Genomic DNA, 21,283 nt, shown 5'->3' on the forward strand with positions numbered 1-21,283 from the left:
CAGAAAGACCAGAAAAGCGACGTAGACGATTGAAGGCACATAAAGCGCTGACAGGATACAAACTGAACCTTCTAAAGCAAAGAACCTCAAAGACGACAGCTACGACCAAGGAAGACGACAGCACGCCGCTTCCACTCGGACCAACATCGCCATCCAAGAAGCCAGCGCCAACGCTGGCGGATTTTACTTTCTTACCACCTGCACCTCCACCACCCAAGAAGCCAATACAAGCGCCGTCAGGTTTTACTTTCTCACCTGAGCCTTAGTACACCATAAGTGTTACGTTATGGACATTTTGTCTAGTACCTTTTAATTAATATTAACCCAAAACAAGTGTTACGAAATTGTTACAATAAAACCGAATACAAAAAAAAAAAAAAAATTGTTCGAGCCCATGCTTCTGAAGGAGCCGTATAAAGTCATATCCTTGGAGGATGGTGAGTTGCCAGTAATGATGAGCGGTGTGGAGTCCAGCCCTCAAAGCACTACTTTCCGCAGAGAAAATATAGACTCGCCGACGAAGCTCTGGCAATTGCTGCGGTTGTCTGACTTAAAGAGCATTGCATGGCCTCAGGAAAGCAAATCCTATCCGCAATAAATCTCATACTAGTGTCCTACAAAAAAAAAATAGTGTCAATATGGCAATTCCATTGGAAATGCAGTATAGAGGAGAAGAAGATGGATTCCGGACGAATATCTTTGCGCCATAAGACGCAACATTTGAATACAAAATAAAATAAAAATAAAGACGCAACAGATGGCGCTTAGTCTTTACAGCTACAGCTCGAAATGGAGCCAGAGGAAGACCTTAATGCACTGGCTGCTATTGCTACTTCCTTTTTTTTTTTGTATTCAGTGTGAGATAGATTGTACTGCTTATAGGGATATGAAAATGCGAGGGCGGATGATATGGACAGAGCCATTGGATCACTCCACCACTCTTTTTCTCTACCAGTTGTTTTTTTCTTTTTGCGTCGTCTTGTATTCTGTCGACAGGGTGTGCCACAATGACTTCACCAATTGCTCACAAGTCAGTCTGTCTTGTTCTTCATCGCGGAAGACGAATTTCCAATGGCAGCGCCAGATGGTCGCTATGGCCATGCTTGATACAATGCTGCTGGAGGGTTTGCGGTTTGGGCCATATTTTGCTCCATAGGTACTGGGAGCCTTCTACTATATTTTGTGGTGTCAAACATCTCCTTGGCACTGGGAGGTTTTTGACAAGCCATATGTTGAAGAGAGTGAAGGTGTATTTCCAGAATCGAAGTTTTGGTGGGCAGTCGAAAAGCATATGGTCGATGTCTTCGGTTGTGTTTGAGCAAACGTCGTAAGCGGGTGAGAGACAGCTGTTGGGATATATTTTATGCATGTGTGATCGGTTTGGCCATCTGTTGAGGGACATCTTCCACCAGATCACCTTGTCTGCTGGGGTCTATTGCTACCTCCTGGTTCCCGGATAGACTTTTTTTTTGTATTCAGTGAGTTACTTTTATTTTCTGAAATTCTGTTGACTGATGTATTGATTGTTATTTATACTAATTGCTATACTGTAAGAAAAGTTTTTCTTTTTTTGTTATATATACTAGAGATATCGAGCCGTCGATTTCGAAGTTCCGTGAATTTTAGGTCTCGCCATGGAGCTAGTAGTAGCCAATCCAAAGCTTTCATTTGCGTCCGTTTTGAGTCAAATATGTTGTGGAAGGGAATCATCAGTTCGAAGTCTGTATTTGGACGTTCATGAGGGAATCCTTCCTTTTACTGACCTTGGAAGCATCTGCATCTTTTCTATACGTAAACCTCAATTTTGCCTCGACTTTTCACTTCGTACTTTGTATCCATCCACTGCATGCCTTCTTTTCCTTCGGTTGGAGGAAACGGTCATTAGTAGGCAGGATGACTGATTCGTACATGTTGAAAGCAGCTTGGTCCGGCCATACTCTCTGTTGATTGATGCAATTCCAGTGAGTTATCCAAATGGCGAGCATGACTCGTCCCATTTCCTTCAAAATCTGTTCATCTTGCAGATTAATCTGTTGTAAGCAAATCAAACTCCAAATTTTGTCTTTCAACCGTATCTCAAGCGGCACTTTTGTTAAAATTCATCCTTCTCATCCAGAATTTCCATTTTTTTTTTCACATTCTACCCAGAAGTGCTTGTAAGATTCATTTTCCTTTTGGCATATTGTGCACGTTGTGCTATGTTCGCCGGGAAAAATGTTATGTAATCGTTCTTTGGTTGGTATCTTCTGCTGAAGGGTCCGCCACCAGGGCGTCCGAATCGCATGTGGAATGTCCATGCTCCAAAAAAGTTTCCAAGCTTTTCCGCTAATGGCTGGGCTCCCCAGTCCATTTATTCGCAACTGGATATCGTCTTTCTTTTTTTTTGGGTTTCTTGTTCTTCCGGTTCCCGGATAGACAAATCGTTTTAAAAGTATACATATTTCCTTTCCCCGGCATGAGCCCATCAGATAAATTTACCGGGATAAATATAGCCAGCGAAGAAGCGCATTGATACATATCCTCGTAACCCCAACAATAAAGCCTTATTTGTTACGTATATGACGGGTGTAAAGCGAAACCATGCAATATTTTCTCAATTGCAGATCATTATCAGACGAACTCTAGCCGTCAAAGGGAGAATTAATACATTTTACTCGCTGGAGCCGAATACAACCGTATGCCGAGATTTGAAAGGCAGCCATATCCCATTTACAAAGTCCACCACTCTGACATCCTTACGACCTGAAGCTAGTTGGTGTAGCATTCGCAATTTTACCATGTAAAAACAGATGTTTGCTTTATTTATATTATAGATGTAAAGGTATAACATACGCGTACGATGTAATCAATATAACTCCTCTGTCTTCTCGTTATCAAACTTTCTCTCCACTGGTTCGTGCACCTCCTCCTTATAACCGGAGCTATCGCCATCGAGGCTTTCAGCCAATTTCTTTTGTCGCTCTTCTTCTTCGTACATCTTAATGTCCAAAGCAGCCTTCTTCATATCGACACGCCAGATGATGCAGATTGGCAAAATTTGCAGGAAGACGCAAATTGGGAAGCCAGACCATTGATTGTTAGTAGCATTAATGATGGCGGCGATGATCGTTGGACCAATGAAAGAGCTGAAAATTTTGTCCGGTTACCTTTTCCGCGAGAGGTCACATTCCGATAAAGATATGAATGTAACATACCTGACTTTGTTAGCAATACCAAATAGAGCGAAGAACATGTTTTCTTTGCCTTGTGGAATCAACTCGGACCTGCCATAAAGTTAGCGCTATTTATTCGCAGAAACTATTATCATACATCGGTCAACTTACATGACAGTTTGGGTATATGCATAGAAAGGCGCTGTGAAGATTCCGAACCAAACCTGATAGACCCACATTTCGCGAACATCATGGAAACCGATACTTTGTGTGCCTAAGCCGATACAACCCCAAATAGGAATCAAAAGAGTAAAGACATTGGACACCTGAAGCATAGTTTTGGTTTTGAGGTTAAAGTATTTTTGAACATATAGGAAAACAAGGCAACCGATGATAGAAGCAATGGCTTGGACCAATCCAAAGAAAGTCAGCAAGGAACCGGAGAAGGTAACAAGCTGGTTTTGGATAGCGGATACAACTTGTCCAGTGGTATTGACAGCGTCTAAATGCAATATTGGGTTAACGACTCGGACCCGACTCCTGTGGCTGAAACGTAGCTGATATATACACACTAACCTGCTAAAACAAAATAACCAAGCAGATACCAGAATGTTTGTGGCAATCGCTTACATTCCTTAAACGCCTTTACGCTACACAGAAGATCATACTTAATTTAATACTTCCGTCGATGATGGGTGACTCTTTCCTTTAATGTTCTTACGTGGATATCCAACCTTGTGTCATATAGTTCTGGTTGCTTGGAAGAGGGACGCCAGGTCGCTTTTTTTCAAGAAAGAACCAGGGAATGGCACAAATAAGCCAGAATCCACCACAGACGGCACTAGCAATTGAGAGGCTACAACAGAGAAGGGAGATATGATCAATCAACCTGAGGTATGGGACTCATGTCATCACATATACTTACGAAAAGTTGGGTAGGGAGTTAGCATCGGTTCCCCATAAATTTGCTAGTCCCTGGAAAACACCAATCAAAATGATTGAGATCAACAAGAAACCAATATTACTCCAAGTAGTGCTGATGGTTGAATAGTGATTTCTAGTGATAGATTCCAGAGCAGAATATTCGGCCGGTGGCATACCCTCTCTACGAGCAGTACGAACTTTCGGGTCGTTCAATGATAGACGAGGGAAAATTGCCGCGTCTTGTTGAAAAATTTCATTAGTCACCCCTACCAAATAATTTCATTTTCGAGCCAAAATTTGCACCTACAAAAAACAAGAGATGCGCCGTATGTGACGTAGACAACGATTCCAACAATGAGAGCAATCCACCAAGTCCCTAAAGCAATATCAGTCTCATGTTTTATATGAGCGATGATCCCTCCTTGTGATGACAATACTTACAGCCTTGGTCACTAAAACCAAGAAATCCTATCTGAGCTGCACAACTAATCAAGGTGATCCACAACAAAATCTTAGGGCCATGACTGCCATAATCCGCCAATGAACCTATTTAGGATTGGTTAATCAACCACTATGCCATTTCTATTGATCATAAATTGAAAATGTGAATTACCAATTGTCGGCAACAGCAGTGATTGAATGAAAAAACTGATTCCCTGACTGAAGAGGACCATCGATGTTACATTTAGAGTTCCAGCTCCGAATTGTATGATACATGGCCCGCCATTTTGAACGTCGCAAGCTCCTCCGGTTGTTGGGTCCCAACCATCCATAGAAGCCAGATTTTGTATGACGGCAGGAACATAAGAATAGTTGTTCACCTATGGGTGTATATGAATGTGAGATCGCTGCCATAGACGTTATGTGAGGATGTCATAATGTTGCTTACACCGTTGTTCTAAAAGTCGAGTGAGAGAGATAGTCGGAAAAAAAGGTTGAACGTAGTAATAAAAAAGTCAGTCAGTTTCGATGTAGGGCTTTGATTTTCTCCTAAATAGATTGTATTCATTGCACTTACTCCATTGCTAATAGAAATGGTTTGTATAAGTAAGATATGAATAATGTTTTAGATGTATGTACTTATACTTACTAATAAAGATAGTAGGCCCATCGTTCCCATACTGTGGTTTGGGCGATTTTGTCCCAGTCAGGGACGTCCTCGCCTCTTTCTTCGGCCTGCTCTACAACCTGCTTATCGCTGAGGTACTCCTTGTTCAGAGTTAACACCCTATTCCAGTCAAAAGCTCTCATATAATTGGATCAGAGAAAATGGGAAAAGAAACTGAGAAAAAAAATGGTAAAATAAAAAGGAGGTGTCAGCGTATTATCAAATTCTCAGATGCAGGCCATTTTATATTTGAGGCTCAGTTTGGTCACACGATTTTTTCCAATCCAATGGCCGTAAATGGATCAGCGCCGCAAGCGAACCGTGTTATTTTTATTACTTTCACTAAAATGTGCTTGGAATCGCCTAATTTTGGAACAAATGATTGGCAAATAACTTGCTTTGGGCTATTCTATCAAGAAATAGTGCCATGAAACAAATGACCCCGTCTTTCCAAGGAGCCATCGGCTGCGAATTGCGCATGGATGGCCGGCAGCTAAAGATCAGAATTGGTTAAGTGCAGAGCTACTCTTCTATCATATGGTGGCACAAAGCATATGCTAATGTACGACGGTAGAGGCAGATATTGCAGCTACTGGTAGAGAAGTGTTCGTCGATGCTCACAACGTAGATGGTAGGAGTTTAATGGAGATTATTACTCGATCTGGAGCTCATTGCGTTTAGTGTCACCAGGTACGACGTTACTTCCAGTTTATTTGAGGCTGTCAGATAGCATCCATGATTTGTGTCAAACGAGCTCTAAAAGTTAAAGACTACTTTAAGCAGGCCGCATACAGCAAGGCGTGGAGAAGAAGCGACATGTAGTCATAGCCGGTATTTGCTTTACCGACCAAAGTCCGAATCATATTTGAAAGAAAGCTTTGATGCTCAGACCCTGAAACTAGAACCAAGCGTGGGGTTTTTCAAATCCGGTAATCTCCCCGTCGTATGATATGCCCAGTACCCTCGGAACATCAGCCATATTTAGTTCATTTTCACCAGCAACAGCGATGATCATGGTATGCAGCAACGGAAAGGGTCCACAATCGAGCAGCGTCAAATCTTACTTGGATCACAAAGCCGTTCAACTGTGCATCGAAGCATTAGGTCGTACATTGATCCCCGAATCAACTTCTTCATTTGGTCAGCTGCTAGAACCAGTATTACAACGCCGAAGAACTAATGGCAGTAATGAGCTGGTCACTATTCTACCGATCGCGAGCTCTTTGGATCGAGTGGCGCCACTTTTAAGCTATTTGAACTTTATTCAGGTACAGTTGTGTATGATGGACCCTACAGTACATTTTTGCACACTCCGAGAATGTCACACTAGCACCCTTTTTCTCATTGTTAAGTTGTTTCAGCGCTCAAAACATGCTGCGAGCATATGTAAACGTAGCAGATGCATGTGCAATTCCTTCGCTTGAGGTTTGCGACGATACATGCCAACGACTGAAAATGACACCATTTGAAATAAAATATCCTGGATATCTTTTGATATTATCTTCTAGTTCGGGGGGCCGATGGACTATCTGCCACCTTGGGTAGTGTCGATTCAATGCCTTCATGTCAATTACATTATTATGATTCTTTGGAAGGCAATGGTTATACCAGATCACACCGCTCATAGGAAAGAAGCTTATATGAGAAAAACAATGCATCAATAGCCCATTCGAAGCTCATTTTTTAAAGATTAATGAACCTAGAGTCTCATTAGTTCAGAAGTTACTATCTGTTAAGACTCGATTGCCACAGCTCGCGATCGTAACAGCATGTGGGTAATTTGATTGCCGCTGGGAACAAATGCTTTGTGTGCTTGAGGCGTGACCCTCGATCTGATTGGTGACGCGGGAAAATGGGATTGTCTCAAACCAAGAATCAAAACCATTGATAAGGAAAATGTGATTGAAAAGGGTTCTTCATTTATTGTAGTCGGTATAAACCGTGATTTATATCGCGCATATCCAATGTGCTGATGTACCTTAGTTTGCTAGGGATAGAATAGATTTTATTGTTCAAGAACTGAGAGATGGAAGCTCTAGAGTTCTGACGCCTGACAAACGTGAGCTTTAACCTGCAGGTGTAATGGCCAGACTCCATCTCAGACTAACTCCCATCTATAGTGCGTATTTCGAACTAACAAGCGTTTGACGAGGCTCGCGGGCTCGGCCGTGTGTACAAAAACAAATATTATGACGCTTATCTGTTAGACGATCTTCGTTTCCCTCATAGGCTATCCTCATGCGAAACGTAGCATCAATATAAACAGCTCATTCTGGAGCAGTACATCTATCTTAACTAATCATTCCAGAAATTGCCTGTAATTTAAGCTATCTGTGCCAATGATGCGTTTCTCATTAAGATAGCATGAGATACTTCACGTATTATCCAGCATTTTACATTACGCTACATAAACGTTATAGAGAATATGTTGGATTGTTATTCAGATGATTCGTAAATGGGTCTATGCTATAGGTCTAGTGGGAGCATACACATTGCTGATCTACGCAATGAATATTAAGAAGGCACTTGTGATTATCGTAGTCTCAGCTGTCGGATGCTCTCACTTTGTGAATTTAGACCGATACATAACCATCTCCAGCTCTTCGGCGTGAAGATATGGATTCCATGAGATGAGAAAAGAGGTCCTGTGGGTAGTACAAAAAAGATTCTTTGTTAGTCGGCATTCGTCCAATCTCGTAAATGCCTGCTAAACTTACCTTGATCAAGTATGGTAAATCCAGCCAAAAATCTAAAAATTGCATTTTGTTACTATTTGAGTACGCCAAAGCTCATGACTCCTTTGCTTGGTAAACTTACCTCTGTGAGGGATGAGGTCTAGGCCACGAGCGTTGTATTGCTTGTAGTTATAGAAAGCTCCGCCGATAAAATATAAGGCAACGAGAATGCCAACGCTGAAACGATGTTGAGTAATGTAGGCGTCAACCAATCTCTTTTTTTGCTCAGCTTACTTACATCAAGAAAAAGATACCGGCACCGGACATACCACCACCACCGCCACCGTTTCCAGAATTACCATCACCACCATTATCTGGCTGGCTAGGGATCTGTTCAGTTGTCCTGGAGATATTGTGCAAAAGTTGTCAGACTCCAAACTTTACAGTTATATCACTATCCATTTTTGTTCAAGAACGTACGCGCAAGCAAAGGGTGTTTTCCAGTACAAGTCCAATACACCATTTGTATAAGAGTTGACAGTTGGCTTAACTGGAGGATCAGCCTAAAACAAACTCCAGTTAAGACGGTTTAAACTAGATGTCGAGCCATATTCATTGTTTTTCACGAGTGTGAGTACCACTTACGTTCTTGTCTCCATTGGCATCACATTCCATTGTAATTTTAGTTGACTGAGGGGTATCCAAGACCTTTCCACCTTTCAATGTAATTACATATTGTACGCCGTCTATGAAAACGAATTAGTCAACCAAATCAGCATCACCATTTTGTGAATAGCATAGACATACTCTTTGAGAGGTCTTTCTCATTCTCTGGTAGTGTCAATGATGAATCCAGTACAGATCTGTAGAGACATATGGTGCCGTTAAGTCCATCCATTCTCGCTGGTATCATGTTGCAACTACTATATTATGTTATTACCCTTCTATCTCTCCAGCAATTTCTTGAACTTCCGTGACCCTCTCATTACCATCCTTTACGTTGATAACGCGTCTGCAAACATACTACATAGCAGTTCATGAGTACTTGCTGGTATCAGCCAATTTCGTACCTCATTTATACTTACCGCTCCGGTTCTACAGTAATCTTGATTTGCACCTTCTGGTTGATTCAAAGGGCCACACAGATTGATTTTGACCTCAGTCTTAGTGGTGGTTGGTGGAGTAGACGCTTCTGTTATAATCTGAAAGCCTTCTGGACTAATGTAGAAAGAATGAGTTAATGAGCAGAAAGAATTCGGCAGATGTGGTACTGTTGGCATATTTACCTGCTAAGCTTTGTAAGATCGAGCTTTAAGTTACTATCTTGGATAGGTTGATACCCAGGCGTACAGAAATCTGGAGCTGCCGAGGTAACGGCAGCGAAAAGAGTTGCTGCTATGATAAGGCTCGATTTCAACTGCATCGTTTGAAAAGTCTTCCGAGCAATCTGTCTCTGTTTCTTTTGATAGCCAGTCGCCAAGGCAATAAATTGTGCATCATGGCCCATATCAGGGTTAGGGGAGTTGGTTATTCCGACCAAATCCATAATGCATCCGGTATCATAAGTTGAGTATTTAGCAAATGTCCATTTTCATTCACACATATGGTTTATATATGTATATTGTATCTATACGTTACAGCAATAATTTTATACTAGAGATTATATCTTACACGTGGGTCTTTGTCCGTAAAGTTTTCCTTTACAATCATATCCACATCCTCCACAAGGTTTTCTACGCGAGCCAGTGACGGATCCTCGTTCGCAAGTTTATCACGACGTCGGTTTTCCCACATGAGAAGTGAGCGAAGCACAGCAGCCAGTATCAAGGCTACTGAAATTAAGGTAAGGTTAACGATATGGCCACGGCTATATTGCCCATCTTGGTAAATCAAGGAGCCGACGAAGCCACCCAGTGAAGATCCTATGATGATGATGGAAGAAGCGACAACGCGCTTAGTGTGACCAATGATGGTATTAGTCATCCAACCGAGAATTAAAGTCAGTGATCCCGAGTTGAATGAAGTGAAGAAAAGAAGACCGTAAAGTAGCCCAGAGTTTTGTGGAGTGGTTGGAATGGCGACGATGCACACATAGCCAACAATAGATAACAAGCCACAGGCAATAAGATGATAACTTCGATCATTGAACCTGTCAGAACTCCACGACACAACAAGCTGAATAAGTAAATTGAATAGGGCAAAAGGCGCTGATAGTAGCTGTGCGTTGAGATTGCTATAACCCTAAAACAAATGAATCAGATGCATGCTCTACATTAATTGTATTCCGACTTGGAAGCTTATACTTACCAAACCAGCAATGATGGATGGGTTGAATGTAGAGAAGGCAATATTCACAGCTTGCCAAATAAAATAAATGCAAAACAAAAACCAAGTCTTGTAGTCTAAAATGGCTTCGATTGCTTGACGTCTATCAAAGGTAAGAGACGTCTGAGTCTTGTCCAGTCGCTGACGATTGAGAATGAAAGTTCGTTCATTTTCCGTCAAAAATCCAGCTTTTTCAGGTACGTTTGGACATATAATGTAGGAGACCAAGGCCCAAGCGATTGTAAAGACTCCTTCTATAATCATTAGCCACTGCCAGCTACAAAGAATATGTACTGTTAATCTAAAGTGTACTGTAGAATTTCTAAGGAAGAATCGCGACACATACGGACGAATACTTGTATTCACTAAATGGCTTTGAATACCATAGGAGATCAAACCACCCACAGCTGTGCCAAGCGAGGAGAAAGAAAACCATATAGCGGTTCGAAGAGCATGCTCCGATCGCTTATACCAGAGTGCTAAGTAGGGTGTTAGCAATGTTCATCGTTTCCGTTGGTGGCTGAGATTCAGCAAAAAGTAACATGTACCTGTGATCAATACTGAAGCAGGTAGAACGCCAGCCTCAAATACACCCAAGAAGCAGCGAGCTATGGACAAGGTGGCGAAGCTTTTTGTCAAAGACATCAAGCAAACCACAACGCCCCAGCACAAACCAATGGAACTAATCCACCACCGAGGGTTTATCCTTTGTAATGCCAAATTGCATGGTATTTCCGCAACAACATACTAGTAGCGTTGAATTAGCGTCACAAGTCTAATTATGAGTCGTATTCTATGATATACCTACTCCCAAATAAAACATGGAGACAGCCCAGTTGAACAACGAACCAGAGGTATGAGTATCATCTTGGATGCCTCCCAATTTCGCAAGACCGATGTTGCCCTACAGTCAGTAAATCAGCACTGGTTAATTCAGTTTCGAAGACTCTTACTTACACTTGTTCGGTAGTCAGCAAATTGAGATACTTTACCTTGTCAATGGACTGAAGAAGGTAAAATCCACACAGTACTGGAAGTACATGCCAATCGATCTTGCGCATGAGCTTCTTTTCATCAATACCTAGCTCAACAGCCAGAGTATCAATGTCTACATGACGACTGGTAGTAAGATCCTCTATAGACTGAGTCTTGCTCTTTTGATCGATCATCAAGTGTGAGATGTAGGAGTACAAGAGACTCGACCGTTCATCAAAGAGTTTTAATACCAGACACTTGGAATAAAGTTGCAACTCATCCGAAAGTCCGAACGTTCACCTGAAAGCGACTAGCCGGGAGAAGGCGTACATTTTCCACACATGATTTTTTTGCTTTTTTGGCACTGTCAAAACACGATTAGTGTGGGGGAATTTTCGCTTTCAAAGTTTGTAAAGCCCTGAACCCAAATGTAAACCAATACTTCTAAATAACCCTTTTTGTGGAGGAAGGTAAGACGCAATACATTGTGAATTATATAAAAAGTATATGTAAGCATATAGAGCACGCCATCATTGCGCAAGATGTCGTAGTGGAGGTTGAAATCGGTACAGAACAAACAATATCGCTGCGAACGCTTATGCGTGACTTAAAACTGTCACTATTTGGCAATAAAATCGATCTGATTCTTCATTTTAACACGATTTATGAAGTTTATAAAATTACAGCAAGCGAGGCCATTAAACCAATGGACACACTGGAAAATTCGCAAGAAAACGACTTGAAAGCTATAGAGAAGCTTTTTACTCTTGATGAAGTACGTGTCCTGTGTTTGGTAAACCACCATCCGGCTTGTTCCAAGAGAGATAGGATGTATCACCAAGTTTTCTATTGAAATTTTGAAGGCAAATTTAAGGCGAGTTAACATCAGAGAAACAGTCTTCATGCACTCCACTTCATAAGCATCAGACTTACCGAGGCTTAACACAGTGGCGAATAGTAAAGATGACGCCAAGCAGCAAGCAGAACGCACCAACAGCCATATAGGCGATTCCGAGGTAAGGGTTTCTGCCACCGAGGGGCGAGGTGGTAGAGATAACAATGGATTTCGTTCCAGCAAACTTCTTTACGTTGAAATCTATTGGTAATAAATTTCAGTATTATGTCAACTTTTCTTTTCCTATTATCAAGCGCATACAGGCGAGATAGGGAATAGGTATACATACTGGAATCAATCATGATTCTCCATCTTCCAGCCGGTAAGTCAGTGTTTTCGTTCTTTCCCCATATCTTACGAAAGTCGGGAAGCGCGGCTGTTCGCATCCATACCATTAAATGCTGATCTTGCGAAAGGTCCGGTGGAGGATGTTGATCGTCAAACTTTCCGTTGGGATACTGTAATGCCCAGTTCGGCGGAGGGACGATCTGTGATGGCGAATACTGAGTTTTTCCGTATTTTTGCAAATCCGACGGCCAGGCAATATTGTTAGAATCGAATGAGTAATTTTGCATGCCATTGCTGTTGACAGCAATTAGGTTAGATAATGTATCTAAACAAACAGAAGATAATCATGATTAGGGTGATGAAATGTACGGACACATTAGGTACAATTTGTAATTGTTACCATTGAATACAGAATTCGCTATCAACCCACAAGGATACACAGCTTTGCCACCAGATTCTCTCAGTGGGTCACAATCTGGACCCAAAGACCCAGCGGAAACTGGGTGACCCATGAGTTGGTCGGCATTAAAGCTCTTAATATATTGGCGGTGATTTTGGTAAAAGTTAGTCAATCGGTAGTTGATGAAGATAGGAGCTTTCATAGCTTGAGGTACTGTGAAGTCAATGATGCATTGCGGGATAACCAGATTGTTTGGGTTTTGTCGGGATGTATCCAAAAATGTCGTACTATTTTGGTAGTGGTAGACAGGAGGTTCCAGAGTGGATAAGTCTGGTTGGCCAGAGAATTGCAAACTGTATAAGTTTTGTGGCAGGTTAACGGGACTAGCATATTCGTCACAGTGAGTATAGTCAATGACTATTTCGCTGACCTGTAAGAGGTTTGGGAATGTAATAGATGGTGGTAAAACATTAGACGTCTGCTATTGTCATGTAGTGGCGCCTATGCGCATGATAGCAATAGAAATGTGACTTTACGTTACTGCTTGCCCAGAAAAGTACACCACCAATGGGTGCAAAAATCACTCCAATGACAAAGAATGTTGGCAGAACTGAGCGTGGAGTGAGCACGGGCTGCCAGGCTTTCAGACGCTGTTGTCTGAATGCCGAATCTGCAGTATACATGAACAAGTGATTAGAGAGGTGAATTATGAACGATGGAAAGCATAGTATACAAAGAGTGACTATGGTCTTAACCTTTGGGTTTTCTTGTTTTCTTCTCTTCCTCTGCCATTATATTAGGATGTGAGGTGGTTGGACTTATGCCAGTGACTGAGGCTGTGGCTGTCATGGTCTGAGTGAGGGGCCAGATTTTCCGTTTTCCAACAACAGTCACAATTTGAACAGCGCAGTTGCTGTCCCGTTTTCGGACGATCCACACTTTCTTGCCGAAGTGCCCACTTCAGAAAAAAAGACATCACTAGCAATTTAAAACATGACGAAAGATGATAAGTTGCCCCACAAGCAACCCGCGTACACTGTGAGAACTTTTTCTTTCAACCCAGCCTCATCTTCGCTTCGAAATGCCAATCAGCAAGGCGCCACTCGCGGTACCTTGACTGAATTCACCCGGCGCAAAAACTGGTCGCAGAGAATCATCGACAAGCTTGAAGACTTCATTCATGTCCTCTCTCCACAAGCAAAGATCATGTACTGCTCGCCTGCCACTACTGAGCTCTTTGGATATGCCCCCGAAGAACTGGTTGACCGCCAAATGTCTGACTTTATTCACTTGGATGATAAAGATTTATTTCAGCGAGAATTTCGTGAAAGTTGTCTTCAACGTCGAAAGTTTCACCTTTACTATCGTTTCCAAAAGAAAGACTCCACCTATATCAGCCTGGAGATGGTTGGTCATGCTTACTTTGGGGAAGGTGATAGAAAACAGACCTCAGTGCCACTCTGTTTCTTCGCCACAGGCAAAGTTTATCCCAACAAGGCTGCCAACCTTATTGATACCTTCTTGGAATTGAAAATGGAAAAAGAAATGCTAGAACGACAAATCAATGAAGCTAAGGCTAAAAAGCAAAGGGATGTTTCCAAATCTCCAAGTCAACCTTCAAGAAAGAACAGCGAGCAATCTTCGGATAGCATCCCCGCTGACTTCTCTCAGGATAGCCAAGTCCAAGAAAGCAGTTCCAGCGAGCAGGCACAAGGCTTTGTTGATGACACAGCGGATATTGACATGCTTCCTTACCAACCTATCTTGAACAACGCACCTTTCGTTTATACTTTGGGTGTCACGCCTAGCAACGACATTTCTGAAGCTCTGCAAATGTTCACTGGTCTCCGTTATGACATGGGAGAGCGTTCAAACGGTATCTCAACGGGTTCTACAGCAGCTCAACTGCTCGACCCCACACTCGATTTGTCGGCTTTGACAGGCTCCCTTCTTGACACCACCCCCATTCAAATCCTTAATCCGTCCACTTTTGCCAATCAAGATCAAGTAGATGCTGCAACCCTTGACCGAAACAACAAAAGGAAAAAACGAGTTAAGGATACTTCTGTTGTACATGTGTGCACAGGTAAGACAGGAATTATTTATTTTGGTTGAGAACCAACACCGCTATCCACATCGCAGTTTTGTTATAATTTTGCCGATTGACCCAATGTCTATCTTATCCAGACTGTGGCACTACTGAATCTCCTGAATGGCGTAAAGGCCCTAAAGGTCCCAAAACGTAAGTGCAAATCCCTTTGTTCTGATATGTTCTTGAAAGGTCTATCCGTAAGGTTTTAACTTGTTTAAACGCCTAATAGTCTGTGTAACGCATGCGGTTTACGCGCCAAAAAAAATCAGAAGGCTTCCACAACGGCCTGATATAATAACATTGAGCATTCTTTTCGAGATACCCTTGACTTTCGAGTTTCCAGAGCCAAGTGTGATGGTCATCGTTGATCGTCATTCCAAACGAAGTCTCTTTTAGTAATTTGTATTCTTTTTTTTTGCATCTAATGCTCTCTTTTGTCATTTGAAAATGACTGTATTCCCCGCAAACTGCAAGCTTCAAGGAAGTTGGTCCACGGCAATGAAAAAAGTTTAGTCTACAGCTTTTCTTACCTCCGTCTTTTTTTTTTGTTCTCTCTTCGCTTATTTTTTTATCCCCAGTTTTGTTCATCCCCTTTCCCCCCTATTTTCTTTTTCAAAATTCTTTTTTTTCCATTAAAAATACAATTATCTGATTGGTGGCGACAAGGGGTGATGTACAAATGAAAGAAAAAAGTGTGAAGCATATAAAAACTAGTACAGAGGTAAGATTTTTTTTAAACAAAATTATACAGAATGGAATGAGAAAACTATTCGGCTATGGTGAACACTCGTCTCTGTCGTCGCCTCATCTGCTTCTGTTCCTGTCTTCTCTTCTTTTCAACAATGCGCAACAAGTCGCCTTCATCATCCGAGTCATCGGAATCGTCTGACGCCGAACCAGCAGCGTCTCCAAACTCTGAAGATGAATCCGAAGAGTCATAGTATCCATGAGGTTCTACTACGGATGGTTCTACCTCAGGAGCTGCCGATGACGGTGTTTCGAGTAAAGCTTTATCATCTCGGTTGAGGTAGGCACTAGGATCGCTACCGGATCGCATGACAGGTGGTGTATGGATGACAGCGCCAGGTTGCTGAGCCTGAGGATCGGAATGACGGTGTGGTAAACCATTTTGAGAATCAAATTGGCGAGGTGGAGTGAATTGGGGCATGTTGGGATAAGTAGGGTGATGATTCGTCCTGATAGCATCATCTTGTGAGAAAGGATACATGGTACGTTGGGTATCAGGTACAGCTGGCATAGGTGTAAACTTTGCTGCTGTTGGATAATTAGGCTGCGTATGGTACATGTGAGATAAATCAGAAGGCGTACGCATGTGGTGTCTTCCTGCTTGGCCAGCGTAATTATTAGCGGTAGGCAAAAAGCCATTTGGCGCTGGTCCATGGTCGTACATATTGGCAGAGGGAGGATAAGGCATGTGACTATTATTTCCATTCATTGGTACACCATGGTAGTTTGAGTCAGACATTGAATGGTAACGTTTTGTATCATTTGCCGATCGGCCTCCTCTGAACCTTGAATCATGCAAATTCTCATTAGTTGGTGGCGGTACTCCACGGTGCCTATATAATCCTCCGTCGTCATAGGGAGGCTGCTGTACAAAAGGTAATGGAGAAGGCACACCATGAGGTTGCCGATTCAGGTCGGTGGCTGAGGATGATCGAGGAATATAACTAGCATGAGCTTTAATTAAAGCTGGCTGACTAAAAGGAGGGGGAGGTGGAGGTGCTGGAGGTGCTTGCACTGGCGTATTTCTAACATAACGACCACTAGCTGTTGGCTGTTCGGGTGCTGAGGCTGTGGTGCTGACTGAGGTATTTCGGGTCAGTCTATCTTGATTAGTTTCAAGAGACCGACTTGACTTGTTGGACGACACCGATGCTGCTGATCTCACAGACACTTTTGAAGCATTAGAATCAGACCGAAAGACGCCATTGTCGGTAGTAATAGGGTAATTAGTGGAGAGATTCGCTCGCGCTGCTGCATTTGCGGATGACGTGGACGAAGACGTCGATGAAGTGGATAATCTCCATTCCGGATTTTGGCGAAGTCCGCCTTGATTGTGCAGCATGAGACTTGCAGATGATGAAGATGTATTGTGCTGTATGTCAGGCACAAAGTTTTGCTCGCTGGTGCTATAGTCGTACAAACTATCGTTGTCAGCTGGCGCCTCCTCATCGCTAAGCATCATACTGTCCATGCCATCTATCCATTCGTCGTCTTCATCAATTGGAACTGCTGCTCTTGGCCAAGTTCCAACAACAATGGGAAGTTCTACAGTAACAATATTCTGTCGCTTGGCAGAGTGCTTGCTATTGAGATTGACTGTCACGCGCACCTTGTAATTGATATAAATAATCTTTCCTTTCTTATCGATGGTGGGTGGAGTGGATGTTGGAATCATGATCTGTTCTGTAAGGGATTGCGAAAAGTTGTATGGTCCATAAATATTGATATTGGATTCACTCGTTCGCAATGTTATTTCATTTGCGACCATTTGCCTAAAATAGATGTTCAATATCTCGATGATGTTTCCCATGTGGTTTTGAACGACAACTCACCTGTTTGAACTAAAGTGGCCAACTCTAACAAACTCAACCTTTATTCCTTTCTCGCGCGAGAACGGACTATGATGGCCAATCGACAAATTTAATGGAACAATATCACCTAAAAGCAAAGGGAACAGTGTTTAGAAATTTTGTGGTCAAGTGATCTGATTTCTTCTCCTTTGCACAGCCCAATTGCTTACCTCGCGTGTAACCGTATCGCGGGATGTTCGCTTTCACAGTAATTTTCCTTCGGTCTTCAACACCTTCCAGCGTGGTAGATACTGACTTTTCGGTTGGTCTGGTATATTCTGGAACACTAATGTCTATATGTTCCAGAATGGGGACGTTATATGTTGCTTTCGGTGAAAGGGATTCCGGCACCATGGGTTTATCGTGGATTGCGATCAATGTATATCGGATTCTACCATATTTAAAAACCTATCATGTAAAGGAAGGCATACAATTAGATGTGGATATTGCGTAGGTCTGAAATTATTATGTCGCCTTTCACATACCTCCATACTGCTCGGCAAAGCAATATCTTCCGGCACCAAAAAGTCAAAAGGGAAAGTGTGTGATTTGGCTTCCAAGATATGTGATTTAGCACTGCTTTCATCGTCCTTTGAAATTGGAAGGATTTTAACCTTGTTGAATAGCGTTATACTCTCTTTATCTTTAAGCAACGATGCTATTTCGCCTTTGAAGATAACTCGGATATGGTTTGTCCTTGTTGGTTTGGTGGGGAAAACGGATACAGTACCTATTTTCGAATGAATTGTTAATATTTAAAATAAATATTCTGTAAATATGGATGTAGTGTCGAAAGAATGAAAAGTCCAAGAACAGATCGGGAAGTAGCCACTGTGCAAGGTGGCCCATGCGGACAATGCAGAGGTAAAAGACAACCATGACACTTCCAAGACAGATTAAAGGCATCCTTACCTCTTATCCGTTCCCCAGGAAAGTAAAATTTATCTTCGTCAAGGCGAACATTGAAATTTTTGTTGAATTTCGCTTGTTTCCTCATTCAAGGCAATGAGAGGCCAAAGCAAAAGGTGAGCAGCGAGAATGCTTGGATACCGCTGAAGAATGATATGCCGGTCACGTGCACAGCCTCAAGTTGAGGCAGACAAAAGCCCGGCAGATTGACACAAAAGTCCGCGAATCGATATGCTGGAATTTAAAGAAATTTTTTACTCATATCGTGTTATGCGGCATATCATGCTGATATGCTGACCAGAGTAGCATTTTCTCGGCTATGATGATAAGGGCCAATACTGCACAATAGTGAAGATTTAACCAACCGCGAACCTGATCTCATCATATTGACGACAAAGTGGCTATCCGATTACCTTATTCTTCTTGTGCGAGTTCGCTAACCCTTTTACTGCCGACTAAACATTGGAAATGTTTTGGGTACGGGGCCGTTTAAGCATGCTACCAATGGCTATCATATGACCTTACCGCAAATTAAGTCATAGTCAAATTCCTTTCTTGTCAACACTTCTTGATGTCTGACAAGGTATTGCTCGATGCTATAACTTATGAATATACGGTCATGCCAAGCCTTTGAACAGCGTATCGGACGTTCAAAAACGCCTTGCATGCAGGCTATGCCAACATAGGCGGCTGTATGTATCGCCGCTAACCGATCGCGACGGGTTCATGTCCGGCTGATGGGGTTCAAGGTTGACAGCAGACATAATGTGTGCGTCAGGCATATAATCTTAAAAGTTATCGGCTAATACGAAGTTTGTTTCCATGTTCTTTAATCGTGAAACTGCCCATAAATATCAGTTTCGGCCAAGCTGCATCGTTCATTTGCATAGCATAGCTTTTTCCCAGACCACTTGCAGTAGAAAATTCTACAATGATATAAGTACATCAGAAAGGTTGACAGAGCGCATAATAGAATATTGCAGCAGCGTTACCAAAAATGTTTACGGTCCAATGCTAGTGTCAAATTCATGACAATGCATAAAGCAACATACACATCCAACGATAGGCAATGTATCGCAACGACACCAAAGTATTGCATATAAAATTTTACTATTTTGTTTCGTCTACACTACACGATGTTTCTACATTTCCTATTTTTTTTTTTTCATGAAGTCACATATCAAAGAAAGGGTAAAGCATGCTCCTAACCCGATGGCATCCTTCGTTCTAATTCAGACCTCTTAGCTTACTCTAAAATAGCTATTTTTTCACTTGCAATGGTGCATCATTGGCGTAAAGCATTTCCTTTCCACCTACGGTACCGCCACCTCCTGTAACACCAAACGTAGTCCAGCTGGTGACTTTGTCAGTTGGCTCAAGTGCTGCCCATGATATTCCGTTGCCTTTTCTTAGTTTAATTTCAACCTTGGTCGTTAATGGCTTGAAAGCGGATTCTCCGGGAACAATGGGCTATATTCGAAATAAATTCAAAGCACAATGATGAGCACTCTGGAGTAAATTGTTAGCGATCAGAGGAATGTATATACACTCTCTTACCTGGAACAATGGGATGGTTGACTTGTAACGCTTGTTTCCCTTCATCTTGATATCAACGTTCATTGATTGCTCTTCAAAGGTAATCTGCGTATCCTCCTTATCCTTTGCGAAAATGCTGAGGATGATGTGGGTAGGAGTTTGGTACCAGTCATTCCTGCAGTCGACCAACTCTTCCTCTTGGTTCTGAGATACCCATGGTTAAAATATATAGACAAATACATCCATTGAATCGCAGTATGTACATACATTACTCTTTCCTCCAATGAACAAATGCTTGCCTTCCTTACATCCTTTGATCTTGAGGAACTCCTCAAATTCCAAAACTTTACGAGGGCAGCAACTCCAGCCTTTGGATCCTTCATGGAAGATAGGTGCACCTGGGTGATGGAAGCAAGCTGCTTCCGAGCCTTCGCCTCTTGATGAAGCCTCATCCTTATACGTGACTCCACAACCTCTTCTTTTGCAAGTAGTGCCTACCTTGACAGGAACGCTGAGGTCGTCTTCTTCCGGCAAAACCTCTACAGCTAAAGGTTTAGCCTTTTTCTCTGTGTCTTCAGCGGCTTCTGCTACAGTGGTTGGTGTAGGGGTATGGTTTGTCATGCTAATAGCAGCACCGTTGCTGTATACTTCAATACCATCCTTAGTTGTAGAGGGAGCGGGCGAGTCTGGCTTAGCAACAGGTGCTGGCTGTACAGGTTTCTCGTCAGTATGGCGTCCAGTAGCACAACCAGGGATGTTAAGGAATTCGTCGAAATCAGAGACACGCTTTTTGCAGCATGACCAACCCTTCAAGCCTTCGTGAAAGACGGGTGCACCAGGGTGATATTGGCAGGCTGTTTATAAGCAGTGGTTAGCTAGTTGTAGCAATGCTCCTTCTACATCTTCATGTTATACTAACCACTGTCGTTATTGACTTCTTCCTTGTACTCCTTTTCACAGCCTTTTCGTGTACACTTTGGCATGGTTAAAGTAGAGTTGTTTTCGGAGCAACTCTGATGGAAGACAGAAGAAAAAAATCAATCCATATTTGGAGACCACGTGACTCTAGCCTGCCATTGTCCTCCGTTCTCAGAGCTGAGCCCTGTTGGTCTCTCTATTCAAAGAAAGCGTCATCAATCAAATGTGCTAGTAATTTTTCAGTGAAACGATGCATAAAATCATGTTATGGTCACTTGTAGCTGCTCAAGATCACTTAAACTGGCAGTATATGTCAGTGCGGAAGCCGCCAAACAAAGTGAAAAGTCTCATTGGTACAGCCTTCGGTATCTTTTAAAGTCTACTTTCACCTCTCAATGAAACGGGATCCAGTAAAATACGCGATTGATATATACTACAGCGACATCAGCGACACTGAAAAATTTGAACTTCCTGGGGTTTGCTGTAATA

At 42.3% G+C, this 21,283-nt stretch overlaps 9 protein-coding genes across 9 annotated transcripts; 1 reads left to right on the forward strand and 8 right to left on the reverse strand.

The window, feature by feature from the left end:
• Positions 1-1,464: 1,464 nt before the first annotated feature.
• On the reverse strand, positions 1,465-2,084 carry K450DRAFT_260880 (uncharacterized protein; the record flags this gene model as incomplete). Its single annotated transcript, XM_051592224.1, has 4 exons — positions 1,465-1,547; positions 1,584-1,752; positions 1,792-1,820; positions 1,844-2,084. Coding segments are annotated over 4 exons (444 nt in total), but the record flags the coding sequence as incomplete, so codon positions are not given.
• On the reverse strand, positions 1,952-2,552 carry K450DRAFT_260884 (uncharacterized protein). Its single transcript, XM_051592225.1, has one exon. The coding sequence runs from the start codon at positions 2,463-2,465 to the stop codon at positions 2,109-2,111; it is 357 nt and encodes a 118-aa protein (XP_051440612.1). The 5' UTR covers positions 2,466-2,552; the 3' UTR covers positions 1,952-2,108.
• A 218-nt stretch (positions 2,553-2,770) lies between these two features.
• Positions 2,771-5,082, reverse strand: K450DRAFT_260888 (uncharacterized protein). Its single transcript, XM_051592226.1, has 10 exons — positions 4,966-5,082; positions 4,690-4,897; positions 4,518-4,622; positions 4,384-4,452; positions 4,078-4,315; positions 3,874-4,008; positions 3,729-3,802; positions 3,324-3,654; positions 3,195-3,263; positions 2,771-3,125 (listed from the first exon to the last, which is right to left on the reverse strand). The coding sequence occupies exons 2-10, from the start codon at positions 4,847-4,849 to the stop codon at positions 2,846-2,848; spliced, it is 1,461 nt and encodes a 486-aa protein (XP_051440613.1). The 5' UTR covers positions 4,850-4,897; positions 4,966-5,082; the 3' UTR covers positions 2,771-2,845.
• A 2,502-nt stretch (positions 5,083-7,584) lies between these two features.
• K450DRAFT_260903 (uncharacterized protein) lies at positions 7,585-9,317 on the reverse strand. The gene is made up of 9 exons (XM_051592227.1): positions 9,146-9,317; positions 8,945-9,077; positions 8,800-8,882; positions 8,667-8,722; positions 8,505-8,605; positions 8,340-8,422; positions 8,158-8,262; positions 8,002-8,096; positions 7,585-7,933 (listed from the first exon to the last, which is right to left on the reverse strand). The coding sequence occupies exons 1-9, from the start codon at positions 9,280-9,282 to the stop codon at positions 7,758-7,760; spliced, it is 969 nt and encodes a 322-aa protein (XP_051440614.1). The 5' UTR covers positions 9,283-9,317; the 3' UTR covers positions 7,585-7,757.
• A 132-nt stretch (positions 9,318-9,449) lies between these two features.
• Positions 9,450-11,290, reverse strand: K450DRAFT_193905 (uncharacterized protein). The gene is made up of 6 exons (XM_051584477.1): positions 11,177-11,290; positions 10,993-11,088; positions 10,733-10,931; positions 10,531-10,663; positions 10,167-10,461; positions 9,450-10,100 (listed from the first exon to the last, which is right to left on the reverse strand). Exons 1-6 carry the CDS (start codon positions 11,243-11,245, stop codon positions 9,513-9,515), a joined length of 1,380 nt encoding a protein of 459 aa, XP_051440615.1. The 5' UTR covers positions 11,246-11,290; the 3' UTR covers positions 9,450-9,512.
• A 331-nt stretch (positions 11,291-11,621) lies between these two features.
• Positions 11,622-13,576, reverse strand: K450DRAFT_260913 (uncharacterized protein). The gene is made up of 6 exons (XM_051592228.1): positions 13,498-13,576; positions 13,279-13,412; positions 12,743-13,172; positions 12,344-12,667; positions 12,093-12,255; positions 11,622-12,005 (listed from the first exon to the last, which is right to left on the reverse strand). Exons 1-6 carry the CDS (start codon positions 13,532-13,534, stop codon positions 11,921-11,923), a joined length of 1,173 nt encoding a protein of 390 aa, XP_051440616.1. The 5' UTR covers positions 13,535-13,576; the 3' UTR covers positions 11,622-11,920.
• Positions 13,577-13,605: 29 nt separating this feature from the next.
• K450DRAFT_260918 (uncharacterized protein) lies at positions 13,606-15,362 on the forward strand. Its single transcript, XM_051592229.1, has 3 exons — positions 13,606-14,828; positions 14,930-14,984; positions 15,064-15,362. Exons 1-3 carry the CDS (start codon positions 13,736-13,738, stop codon positions 15,122-15,124), a joined length of 1,209 nt encoding a protein of 402 aa, XP_051440617.1. The 5' UTR covers positions 13,606-13,735; the 3' UTR covers positions 15,125-15,362.
• Positions 15,363-15,511: 149 nt separating this feature from the next.
• On the reverse strand, positions 15,512-18,476 carry K450DRAFT_260923 (uncharacterized protein). Its single transcript, XM_051592230.1, has 5 exons — positions 18,344-18,476; positions 17,917-18,161; positions 17,602-17,839; positions 17,414-17,519; positions 15,512-17,353 (listed from the first exon to the last, which is right to left on the reverse strand). Exons 1-5 carry the CDS (start codon positions 18,426-18,428, stop codon positions 15,601-15,603), a joined length of 2,427 nt encoding a protein of 808 aa, XP_051440618.1. The 5' UTR covers positions 18,429-18,476; the 3' UTR covers positions 15,512-15,600.
• A 934-nt stretch (positions 18,477-19,410) lies between these two features.
• On the reverse strand, positions 19,411-20,882 carry K450DRAFT_260925 (uncharacterized protein). The gene is made up of 4 exons (XM_051592231.1): positions 20,796-20,882; positions 20,144-20,730; positions 19,898-20,080; positions 19,411-19,810 (listed from the first exon to the last, which is right to left on the reverse strand). The coding sequence occupies exons 1-4, from the start codon at positions 20,857-20,859 to the stop codon at positions 19,601-19,603; spliced, it is 1,044 nt and encodes a 347-aa protein (XP_051440619.1). The 5' UTR covers positions 20,860-20,882; the 3' UTR covers positions 19,411-19,600.
• Positions 20,883-21,283: the final 401 nt, after the last annotated feature.

Source organism: Umbelopsis ramanniana (assembly GCF_025399195.1).
Source record: "Umbelopsis ramanniana AG unplaced genomic scaffold K450scaffold_84, whole genome shotgun sequence".
Classification (NCBI taxonomy): domain Eukaryota; kingdom Fungi; phylum Mucoromycota; class Umbelopsidomycetes; order Umbelopsidales; family Umbelopsidaceae; genus Umbelopsis; species Umbelopsis ramanniana.

What these genes read in the sequence shown, in the direction of transcription:
- K450DRAFT_260923 (XM_051592230.1), bottom strand. Translation starts at nt 18,428, where the DNA reads ATGAGGAAACAAGCGAAATTCAACAAAAATTTCAATGTTCGCCTTGAC. An exon ending in TCCTGGGGAACGGATAAGAG is followed by an intron (nt 18,162 to 18,343) that starts GTAAGGATGCCT and finishes ATTCGAAAATAG; the next exon opens with GTACTGTATCCGTTTTCCCC. An exon ending in CTTTGCCGAGCAGTATGGAG is followed by an intron (nt 17,840 to 17,916) that starts GTATGTGAAAGG and finishes TTTACATGATAG; the next exon opens with GTTTTTAAATATGGTAGAAT.
- K450DRAFT_260918 (XM_051592229.1), top strand. Translation starts at nt 13,736, where the DNA reads ATGACGAAAGATGATAAGTTGCCCCACAAGCAACCCGCGTACACTGTG. An exon ending in TGTTGTACATGTGTGCACAG is followed by an intron (nt 14,829 to 14,929) that starts GTAAGACAGGAA and finishes TATCTTATCCAG; the next exon opens with ACTGTGGCACTACTGAATCT. An exon ending in GGCCCTAAAGGTCCCAAAAC is followed by an intron (nt 14,985 to 15,063) that starts GTAAGTGCAAAT and finishes AACGCCTAATAG; the next exon opens with TCTGTGTAACGCATGCGGTT.
- K450DRAFT_260913 (XM_051592228.1), bottom strand. Translation starts at nt 13,534, where the DNA reads ATGGCAGAGGAAGAGAAGAAAACAAGAAAACCCAAAG. An exon ending in TTTTCTGGGCAAGCAGTAAC is followed by an intron (nt 13,173 to 13,278) that starts GTAAAGTCACAT and finishes AACCTCTTACAG; the next exon opens with GTCAGCGAAATAGTCATTGA. An exon ending in AGCGAATTCTGTATTCAATG is followed by an intron (nt 12,668 to 12,742) that starts GTAACAATTACA and finishes CTGTTTGTTTAG; the next exon opens with ATACATTATCTAACCTAATT.
- K450DRAFT_260925 (XM_051592231.1), bottom strand. Translation starts at nt 20,859, where the DNA reads ATGCCAAAGTGTACACGAAAAGGCTGTGAAAAGGAGTACAAGGAAGAA. An exon ending in TCATTGGAGGAAAGAGTAAT is followed by an intron (nt 20,081 to 20,143) that starts GTATGTACATAC and finishes TGGGTATCTCAG; the next exon opens with AACCAAGAGGAAGAGTTGGT. An exon ending in CAACCATCCCATTGTTCCAG is followed by an intron (nt 19,811 to 19,897) that starts GTAAGAGAGTGT and finishes TTTCGAATATAG; the next exon opens with CCCATTGTTCCCGGAGAATC.
- K450DRAFT_260888 (XM_051592226.1), bottom strand. Translation starts at nt 4,849, where the DNA reads ATGGATGGTTGGGACCCAACAACCGGAGGAGCTTGCGACGTTCAAAAT. An exon ending in CGGCGCATCTCTTGTTTTTT is followed by an intron (nt 4,316 to 4,383) that starts GTAGGTGCAAAT and finishes TTTTTCAACAAG; the next exon opens with ACGCGGCAATTTTCCCTCGT. An exon ending in TGGTTATTTTGTTTTAGCAG is followed by an intron (nt 3,655 to 3,728) that starts GTTAGTGTGTAT and finishes TATTGCATTTAG; the next exon opens with ACGCTGTCAATACCACTGGA.
- K450DRAFT_260903 (XM_051592227.1), bottom strand. Translation starts at nt 9,282, where the DNA reads ATGCAGTTGAAATCGAGCCTTATCATAGCAGCAACTCTTTTCGCTGCC. An exon ending in GATCTTACAAAGCTTAGCAG is followed by an intron (nt 9,078 to 9,145) that starts GTAAATATGCCA and finishes TTTCTACATTAG; the next exon opens with TCCAGAAGGCTTTCAGATTA. An exon ending in GCCGGTATCTTTTTCTTGAT is followed by an intron (nt 8,097 to 8,157) that starts GTAAGTAAGCTG and finishes ACATCGTTTCAG; the next exon opens with CGTTGGCATTCTCGTTGCCT.
- K450DRAFT_193905 (XM_051584477.1), bottom strand. Translation starts at nt 11,245, where the DNA reads ATGCGCAAGATCGATTGGCATGTACTTCCAGTACTGTGTGGATTTTAC. An exon ending in TCTCCATGTTTTATTTGGGA is followed by an intron (nt 10,932 to 10,992) that starts GTAGGTATATCA and finishes CAACGCTACTAG; the next exon opens with TATGTTGTTGCGGAAATACC. An exon ending in TGCTTCAGTATTGATCACAG is followed by an intron (nt 10,664 to 10,732) that starts GTACATGTTACT and finishes CACCCTACTTAG; the next exon opens with CACTCTGGTATAAGCGATCG.
- K450DRAFT_260884 (XM_051592225.1), bottom strand. Translation starts at nt 2,465, where the DNA reads ATGGGCTCATGCCGGGGAAAGGAAATATGTATACTTTTAAAACGATTT.